We start from the raw sequence: 10,915 nt of genomic DNA on the forward strand, positions 1-10,915 counted from the left end.
TGTATAAACTCTAAACATTTAATGTATAAACTCTAAACATTTAATATATAAACTCTAAACATTTAATGTATAAACTCTAAACATTTAATATATAAACTCTAAACATTTAATGTATAAACTCTAAACATTTAATATATATATAAACGCCAAACATTTAATATATAAACTCTAAACATTTAATGTATAAACTCTAAACATTTAATATATGACCTCGTTCACCCAGCGATGCGTTCTCAATCAGAATAGTTGTAGAATAATTCTTCTTTCATTTACAGCAACACAAATCTATCATATATACCCACCAGATTGGAGTTCCTTTGAGACCAGCCCGGCCCAACCTCGTGCCATTGTGTAGAGCCCCTTCAATCCTCCAGGCTCGTAGTTGTTGTATGTTATGTAAGGTTTTGGTTGGGGTAGTTCTCCCGCCCATGGTATCGTTACATTGGAGCTAACTGATCGAGTATCAGACTGCGCTGGGCCAACCAGTCCCATAACAACCACAGCCAGACAACATAGCAATGTTTTGATCCGCATAGCGCCAATCGGAAATTTGGTTCGATGAGGGTTCTGTGAAATATATATATATACAATAACACTGAAGCGTTCACAAGCGTTCCACTTTGAGTCTGGAAAGTACACGAAATCAACTCGCTCACTCGTTTTCTAATCGTTCGACGTCCACTAGCTGTTCAAATGTTGTTCACCCTAACTTTCCATCCAGCATACAGGTATGCATACTGCGAAACACATACCTTGTACTTATTTGATTAATACTGTTTGGTTTGCACTGTACACGTCACTATATATACCTGGACCAATATCCGCTTGCGTACATTATGCGATATGATTGGTATACGGCATAAGCCCTCAATGTTGCAGCTTTATAACTATGAATAAAAATTCAAAGAATCACACACATATTCCGGTACTGCCGATCATATGTATCTAAGAGATTACGTTAGTTATGTTTACCTTAAATCCCGTGACGTTTCACAACATATAGTTGATATGACCCGTAGGCAATGAATGCGTGTTGTACTTGTCTCTTGTTTCTATGCTTGCTCTTTCTAGATGAATAGCGATGACGACTCGATGCGAAAGAGTCAAAGTCTACAACATTTGATTCTGCGGCGCGTTATCGCATTATTCACTACTTCCTAGAAGGTGTGTGCGTGTACTGCAACGTCACGCAAAAACAAACGAGTACTGTGCCTTGTTTGGTTTCTCTCCACCCATGTTTACACGAGGGCGACGAAAACGTATTTACCTAACACGTCATAGCATGCACTCGCTCTGCGTTATAACCTATAGCATTAGAGCTCATGCATATGCGAAAATAACAGAAATTTAATTATTTTATTTTGGCACGTAAATATTTTACTTATAGCAAAGCAGGTATATATGATCCAGCCAAGGCCGGCAATTCACATATACAAAAAAACTCGTGCAATGACGTGTTAGGATTAGAAGAATCATGTACAGGGTGTGTCACGCTGTGATGAGAGAAAACAGACCGGACCAAAGTGCAGGTCCGTATCAGCGCTAAGCCCTGAAATGTATTTTGATTTTAATGCAAGGAAAATTTTAAACTCGCGGTGTATTTGTTGCGCACGCTTATAGCTTCAAATGTGATCAGCAAATCAATACGATCGCGCAATCAAACGATCAATTATTGATAAACAATTACCCAAATATTAAAATATAGTGTAGGCGCGGAAAGGAAGTGGAAGTGGAAACGTGTAACCGTACGTTTTGTAGAAGAGTGTTTTGCTGCCATTGTAACGTGTGTTTTACACATGTTCACCGACATTCAGACACACGCTCTACACCATTTCGTGGCAGATTATATATCTGTTTAACACGTTTAACGGGCTGGGCTGAGGGACAGTGAAGGCAATGGAAAGGAAGGAGGGGATGAAGAAGAAGTTTTGCACCCTATAGGCTAGGGCGCTCTCCTAATTATAAACACAGGTATACTGATAATAATTTATTACAGAAATTTATTCTGGGATACCCCTAACCATATTAAATAAATAATTCCCACAAAAAATAACTCCTCTGGTGAGATATAGCGCATGTGCTAACACACTAACGTAGCCAGATTTTGTACTGACAGGTATAGGCAGCAAGGACCAAGGATGAAAAGTGTTCTTTCTATCTCTTAAGTGAGATCTACTGATAAAATGTTATCATACAAATCTATGCTAGGATAGTCCCTCTTCATAATGATTGCATAATTTTTGCAAATTCTTCTTCTTCTCGGAATATAATGCGCATGCGCGAGCACCATTTCAGGCGTGTAGTACGGACTGCAGAAACCTGCATAATAAAGCTTGTTGAGAGGGAGAGGGGGTGGGAGAATAAGAAAAGGCGACAGGAAAGATCGCTGACGGCGGTAGACGAAGGAGGAAGCTGAGCGAGGAAGACGGAAGCCAAGTATGAGGACGGGAGGTGATGAAGTAGTCCTGAGTTTTGCACCTTACCGGCTAGGGCACTCTCCTAATTATGAACACAGGTCTACGGATAATAATTTATTACAGGAATCTAGGCTGGGATACCCCTTAACCATATTAAATACATAATATTTGCTACAAAATATAACTCTTCTGGTAAAATATTTCCCGTGCGCTAACACACTAACGTAGCCAGATTGTGTACTGACAGGTATAGGCGGCAGGGACATTACATGAAATATCTTCTTTCTAATTCTTAAATGAAATCTACTGATAAAATGCTATTCAAATTTATGCTAGGATAGTTCCTCTTCATTTTGATCGCATAATTTTTCAAAATATTTTTTTTCCCGGGAGATAATGCGCATGCGCGAACACCGCTGCAGGCGTGTCGTACGGACTAAAGAAGCCTGGATAATATAGATTGCCGTGTGTGTGAGGGAGAGAGAGAGGGGGGAGGCGGGTAGAATGAGAAAAGGCGGCAGGGAAGATAGCTGGGGCGGTTGAAGAAGAAGGAGGCTGAGAGAGGAACAGGGGAGGTAAGGGGAAGGACGCGAGGGCATGCATAAAGTAGGCGTTTTGTACCCTACATGCTAGGGCGCTCTCCTAATTATAAACACAGGTCTACTGATAAAAGTTTATTAGGGAAATCTATGCTGAGATACCCCCTAACCATGTTAAATGCATATTCATCACAAAATATAACTCCTCTGGTGACACACGCACACGCACACGCACACGCACACGCGCACACATACATATATATATATATATACTGTGTTGCACATGTATTGCATATTGTATGTGTATTTTTTATCTAATGTATAAATATATCCATTGTACTTGGTATTAAGAAGGTAATGACCGTACTATAGTACTATAGTCTGCTACCAACGCCGCTACCAAATGTCGCTACTACTGTCGCGGTTCATGATAAAACTGACCATCAATGTCGTCCGTAATCATTTTCATCATCAACCGGAAGTCATCTTTCCCAGTGTACTCCAATTGCTGCAACATGACAGATAAATGCCTATGAAGTCACATGCTTATATCGGATTGATACGTGTTTTACATCCTGTTAATAAATTAGATGCCTCATTTATCACAATATATATTTTATTGATTATCTTGACGTTGCGCGCGATAGTATGCCATGAAGATTCCCCATATATAAGTTGATCGTTATTACTCGACAGCCATTTTTAATCGTTCCAAATCCTTTGAATTGTTTGCTAGCTCGCCGAACTACCCCGGTGCAGTAATCATTCTTTGGTTACGCAACGTCCAAGAGCTTTACGCTGTATCTGGTATTTACCTTCACGGTAACATCAAATAGTTCCCGGAGGTCGTCAAAGTTCGTATCAATTGATGTCTCTACGTCATTCCATACGTCTTTTATTCGTTCGTTATTTATGGCTAAGCAAACTCCACCGCTCCTGTTAAACAAACATTCATGCGGTCCTTCGTGATAAACCTCACGATGAAGTTATGAATCATTTGTCTATGTATCCACAAGTCCGCCCGTTCTATTGACAGCCTGCAATTGGAAGTGCACTAAAGCCCACGAAATAAACACTTGGCGATAGCAAATGGGAATATCGCAGAGTGAATAAGGGGTCTTCGATAAACATTTTCTCGGTATACAATAATCACGGACACAACAGCTGCACACTGAATGCTCTCTAGGATCGGGCGCGGTTTGCCATGGGGCGAGATGGAAAAAATCAGTCAAGAAAATGACTTTCGTTTGTCACCTCATGGAACCGAGTCTAAATATGCGTACAAGTTAAATAAATACATTATCCTGATAATAAATCACCAATGTTCATCCAAAAACACTTTATTCTGTAATAGGCTTTTGAAAAGTGGAATTTTAACCCCTTTCCGAAACAGTCAAATTCTGCCAATAGGTGGCTCTATGCGAAGCTAGATATATACTTAGTATAGTAGAAGTAATATACTTACAACAGAAGTGCCAGTGTACAGAAGACGGTCACCTGTAGGCAGGCTCGCCCTCCTCCCTCCGCCTCTTTCGTGGTCTGTGTTTCATTGCCCCCGCAGCAGCCGCAGCCGCAGCAGCGACAGCAGCAGAAGAAGATGCCACTGATTGGCATTGCAACACAGAAGAGTATGCCGATCACGACACAGATGACGATGCCAATAGAAAACGCGATACTCTGCAGGAAATACACACACATATACATATAATATATCATGCTACTGGCGCGCGCGCGTGTGTATGTGTGTGTGTGTGTGTGTGTGTGTGGTGTGCGTGCCTGTGTGTAGGTAGGTGTGTTGTGTTGGGGTGTTGGTGTGTGTTTGTGCGTGTGGTGGTGCGTGGGATTGTTTGGTGTGTACGAGCGTGCGTATTCGGCAATATTTTTTTTTGAAGTAAATATGAGTTATATTAGAGAATTATGCGCTCGTAAAATAATTAAGCATATGGAATGTACAATCTTTTACCTAAATAAATGAAAAAATTGAGTATGTTATGAGCTTATATAATGTATCATGTAACTATCTGGGTTCGTTAATGTAAGATTAGTTAAATGGAAATGAAGCAAATAACGCCGTGTATACTAACCTCATATATGATCTCTTGAGCGTCGTAATCATCATAAGTCTCTGCATAATCGAGGATCATGTCTGAGCAGCGATATTACAAGATACGATATGTTAGACATAAGTGTTGAATAACGTTCTCTTGCAACATGTTTGCTACGCATCGTTAACCCTTAATATATAAACTCTAAACATTTAATATATAAACTCTAAACATTTAATGTATAAACTCTAAACATTTCATAATAGAAGCTCTAACAAGTTAATCATAAAACCTCAAACATTAATGTATAAACCTAAACATTTAAGTAAAACTCAAACATTGAATATACAACTCCTAAACATTTAATATAAAACCTAAACATAATGTATAAACCTCTAAACATTTAAATAATAAATCTAACATTTAATATAAACCCTAAACATTTAAGTATAAACTCTAAACATTTAATATATAAATTTCGCTAAACAAAATGTATACAACTCTAACATTCAATAATAAACCAAACATTAATGTATAAACCTAAACCTTTATAATAAATAAACCGAAACATTTAATGTAAAATCAAACCATTAATAATATATAACGCCCCAACATTTAATAACAACTATAACATTAAAGATAATCTAACATTTAATGTCTAAACCTAAACATTTAATGTATAAACTCTAAACATAAATCATAAACCTAAACATTAATAATAAACTCTAAACATTATATAAAACCTAAACATTAATATAGAAACTCTAAACAGTAAAAGAAACTCTAAACATTAATGTATAAACCTCAGACTTAATATATATATAAACCAAAACATTTAATAATAAACCTAAAAATTAAGTATAAACTCTAAACAGTTAATAATAGACCACGCAACAGCCAGCGATGCGTTCTCAATCAGAATAGTTGTAGAATAATTCTTCTTTCATTTACAGCAACGCAAATCTATCATATATACCCACCAGATTGGAGTTCCTTTGAGACCAGCCCGGCCCAACCTCGTGCCATTGTGTAGAGCCCCTTTAATCCTCCAGGCTCGTAGTTGTTGTATGTTATGTAAGGTTTTGGTTGGGGTAGTTCTCCCGCCCATGGTATCGTTACATTGGAGCTAACTGATCGAGTATCAGACTGCGCTGGGCCAACCAGTCCCATAACAACCACAGCCAGACAACATAGCAATGTTTTGATCCGCATAGCGCCAATCGGAAATTTGGTTCGATAAGGGTTCTGTGAAATATATATATATACAATAACACTGAAGCGTTCACAAGCGTTCCACTTTGAGTCTGGAAAGTACACGAAATCAACTCGCTCACTCGTTTTCTGATCGTTCGACGTCCACTAGCTGTTCAAATGTTGTTCACCTTAACTTTCCATCCAGCATACAGGTATGCATACTGCGAAACACATACCTTGTTCTTATTTGATTAATACTGTTTGGTTTGCACTGTACACGTCACTATATATACTTGGACCAATATCCGCTTGCGTACATTATGCGATATGATTGGTATACGGCATAAGCCCTCAATGTTGCAGCTTTATAACTATGAATAAAAATTCAAAGAATCACACACATATTCCGGTACTGCCGATCATATGTATCTAAGCGATTACGTTAGCCTTATGTTTACCTTAAATCCCGTGACGTTTCACAACATATAGTTGATATGACCCGTAGGCAATGAATGCGTGTTGTACTTGTCTCTTGTTTCTATGCTTGCTCTTTCTAGATGAATAGTGATGACGACACGATGCGAGAGAGTCAAAGTCTGCAACATTTGATTCTGCGGCGCGTTATTTCATTATTCACTACTTCCTAGAAGGTGTGTGCGTGTACTGCAACGTCACGCAAAAACAAACGAGTACTGTGCCTTGTTTGGTTTCTCTCCACCCATGTTTACACGAGGGCGACGATAACGCATTTACCTAACACGTCATAGCATGCACTCGCTCTGCGTTATAACCTATAGCATTAGAGCTCATGCATATGCGAAAATAACGAAATTTAATTATTTTATTTTGGCACGTAAATATTTTACTTATAGCAAAGTAGGTATATATGATCCAGCCAAGGCCGGCAATTCACATATACAAAAAAACTCGTGCAATGACGTGTTAGGATTAGAAGAATCGTGTACAGGGTGTGTCACGCTGTGATGAGAGCAAACAGACCGGACCAAAGTGCAGGTCCGTATCAGCGCTAATCCCTGAAATGTATTTTGATTTTAATGCAAAGAAAATTTTAAACTCGCGGTGTATTTGTTGCGCACGCTTATAGCTTCAAATGTGATCAGCTAATCAATACGATCGCGCAATCAAACGATAAATTATTGATAAACAATCACCCAAATATTAAAATATAGTGTAGGCGGGAAAGGAAGTGGAAATGGAAACGTGTAACCGCACGTTTTGTAGAAGAGTGTATTGCTGCCATTTCGTGGCAGATTATATATCTGTTTAACACGTTTAACGGGCTGGGCTGAGGGACAGTGGCGGCAATGGGGAGGAAGGAGGGGATGAAGAAGAAGTTAGGCTAGGGCGCTCTCTTAATTATAAACACAGGTATACTGATAATAATTTATTACAGAAATATATTCTGGAATACACCCTAACCATATTAAATGGATAATTCCCTCAAAAAATAACTCCTCTGGTGAGATATAGCGCATGTGCCAACACACTAACGTAGCCAGATTTTGTACTGACAGGTATAGGCAGCAGGGACCTAAGATGAAAAGTGTTCTTTCTATCTCTTAAGTGAGAGCTACTGATAAAATGGTATTATACAAATCTATGCTTGGATAGTCCCTCTTCATAATAATTGCATAATTTTTGCAAATTCTTTTTCTTCTCGGAATATAATGCGCATACGCGAGCACCATTTCAGGCGTGTAGTACGGACTGCAGAAACCTGCATAATGTAGCTTGCTGAGAGGGAGAGGGGGGTGGGAGAATGAGAAAAGTCGGCAGGAAAGATCGCTGACGGCGGTAGACGAAGGAGGAAGCTGAGCGAGGAAGACGGAAGCCAAGTATGAGGACGGGAGGTGATGAATAGTCCTGAGTTTTGCACCTTACTGGCTAGTGCGCATGCGCTAACACACTAACGTAGCCCGATTGTGTACTGGCTGGTATACGCAGCCGGGACCTTACATACAAGGTCTTCCTCCTATTTCTTAAATGATGTCTACAGATGGAATGTTATAACATAAATCTATGATAGGATAACTGCTCTTCATTTTAAATGCATAATCTTTGTAAAATACGAATTCTCTCGGAAGATATTGCGCATGCGCGCGCACCGTGTTAGGCGTGCAGTGCCGTCTGAGGCAAACTTCGTAATATAGCTTGCTGAGGAAGAGAGGGACGGGAGACTGAGGAAAGGCGGCAGGAAAGATAGCTGGGGGCGGTAGAAGAAGAAGGAGGCTGAGCGAGAGGTAGGAGAGGCAAGGGGAAAGACGCGGTGGCATTAAGTAGGTGTTTTGTACCCTACATGCTAGGACGCTCTCCTAATTATAAACATAGGTCTACTGATAAAAAGTTTATTGGAGAAATCTATGCTGAGATACCTCCTAACCATTTTAAATGCATATTCATCACAAAATATAACTTCTCTGGTAAGATATTGCGCATGCGCTAACACAATAACGTAGCCAGATTGTGTACTGGCTGGTATACGCAGCCAAGACCTTACATGCAAGGTCTTCCTCCTATTTCTTAAATGATGTCTACTGACGAAATGTTATTATATATATTTGTGCTAGGATAACTCCTCTTTATATTAAATGCATGATTTAAAATACGAATTCTCTCTGGAGATATTGCGCATGCGCGCGCACCGTGTTAGGCGTGCAGTGCCGTCTGAGGCAAACTTTATAATATAGCTTGCTGAAGGAGAGAGGGGATGGGAGACTGAGGAGAGGCCGCAGGAAAGATAGTTGGGGCGGTAGAAGTAGAAGGAGGCTGAGCGAGCGACAGGGGAGGCAAGGGGAAGGACGCGATGGCATAAAGTAGATGTTTTGTATCCTACATGCTAGGGCGCTCTCCTAATTATAAAGACAGGTCTACTGATAAACGTTTATTAGGGAAATCTATGCTGAGATACCTCCTAACTATTTTACATGCATATTCATCACAAACTATAACTCCTCTGGTGAGATATTGCGCATGCGCTAACACACTAACGTAGCCACATTGTGTACTGGCTGGTATACGCAGCCGGCACCTTACATGCAAGGTCTTCCTCCTATTTCTTAAATGATGTCTACTGATGGAATGTTATTATATAAATCTATGCTAGGATAACTCCTCTTCATTTTAAATCAATAACATTTGCAAAATCCGATTTCTCTTGGGAGATATTGCGCATGCGCGCGCACCGTGTTAGGCGTGCAGTGCCGTCTGAGGCAAACTTTATAATATAGCTGGCTGAGGGAGAAAGGGAATGGGAGACTGAAGAAAGGCGGCAGGGAAAATAGCTTGGGGCGGTAGAAGAAGAAGGAGGCTGAGCTAGGGACAGGGGAGGCAAGGGAAAGAACGCTAGGGCATAAAGTAGTTGTTTTGTACCCTACATGCTAGGGCGCTCTCCTAATTATAAACACAGGTCTGCTGATAAAAGATTATTAGGGAAATCTCTGCTGGGATACCCCCTCACTATTTGAAATGCATATTCATCACAAAATATAACTCCTCTGGTGAGATATTGCGCATGCGCTAACACACTAACGTAGCCCGATTGTGTACTGGCTGGTATACGCAGCCGGGACCTTACATGCAAGGTCTTCTTCCTATTTTTTAAATGATGTCTACTGATGGAATGTTATAACATAAATCTATGATAGGATAACTGCTCTTCATTTTAAATGCATAATCTTTGCAAAATACGAATTTTCTCGGAAGATATTGCGCAAGCGCGCGCACCGTGTTAGGCGTGCAGTGCCGTCTGAGGCCAACTTCGTAATATTATAGCTTGCTGAAGGAGAGAGGGACGGGAGACTGAGGAAAGGCGGCAGGAAAGATAGCTGGCGGCGGTAGAGGAAGAAGGAGGCTGAGCGAGGGACAGGGGAGGCAAGGGAATGGACGCGAGGGCATAAAGTAGCTGTTTTGTACCCTACATTCTAGGGCGCTCTCCTAATTATAAACACAGGTCTACTGATAAAAGTTTATTAGGGAAATCTATGCTGAGATACCCCCTAACCATTTTAAATGCATATTCATCACAAAATATAACTCCTCTGGTGACATATTGCGCATGCGCTAACACACTAACGTATCCAGATTTTGTACTGACAGGTATAGGCAGCAGGGACCTTACATGAAAAATCTTCTTCCTATCTCTTAAGCGAGATCTACTGATGAAATGTTATCATTTAAATCTTTGCTCGGGATGCTGTAAGCTAACATGTTAAACTTCACGACCAGAGACCACTTGATCTCTATATACTAACAGTTTGTGTGTAACCACCAGTTGTGCAGCCGCGATCTCCGCAGTCTAGTATAACGCTGCAATATCTAAATTGAAAACCGAACGTATTCATCCGTCAGGTGACGCCACTGTGTTATTCCGTTCCATAAAATTATCAGGAGCGTTATAGAAGCTTATAATAGCGTTATAGAGGATAATTATAGAATATCTATTACTATAACTCGTGAAATCATTAGTAATAAAAAGCTGTTATGAGTAGGTGCACGTGTCGCCGCGATTCCTGCAGTCAAATATAACTCCTCTGGTGAGATATTGGGCATGCGCTAACACACTAACGTAGCCAGATTGTTTACTGGCTGGTATACGCAGCCGGGACCTTACATGCAAGGTCTTCCTCCTATTTCATAAATTATGTCTACTGATAGAATGTTGTCATATAAATCTATGCTAAGATAACTGCTCTTCATTTTA

General features: G+C 40.1%; 1 protein-coding gene across 1 annotated transcript in view; it reads right to left on the bottom strand.

The window, feature by feature from the left end:
• Positions 1 to 6,190, bottom strand: part of LOC106814699 (prominin-1-like) — a 24,041-nt gene extending 17,851 nt beyond the window's left edge. The window contains exons 1-5 of the mRNA XM_014819046.1: positions 5,982 to 6,190; positions 5,041 to 5,102; positions 4,422 to 4,633; positions 3,772 to 3,892; positions 3,398 to 3,464 (exon numbers count right to left, since the gene is read on the bottom strand). Of these exons, the coding sequence (XP_014674532.1) occupies positions 3,398 to 3,464; positions 3,772 to 3,892; positions 4,422 to 4,633; positions 5,041 to 5,102; positions 5,982 to 6,171 (652 nt within the window). The 5' untranslated portion in view covers positions 6,172 to 6,190. The remainder of the gene's footprint in view (positions 1 to 3,397; positions 3,465 to 3,771; positions 3,893 to 4,421; positions 4,634 to 5,040; positions 5,103 to 5,981) is intronic.
• Between the last annotated feature and the right edge of the window lie 4,725 nt (positions 6,191 to 10,915).

Source organism: Priapulus caudatus, unplaced genomic scaffold (genome assembly GCF_000485595.1).
Source record: "Priapulus caudatus unplaced genomic scaffold, Priapulus_caudatus-5.0.1 Scaffold965, whole genome shotgun sequence".
NCBI lineage: Eukaryota > Metazoa > Priapulida > Priapulimorpha > Priapulimorphida > Priapulidae > Priapulus > Priapulus caudatus.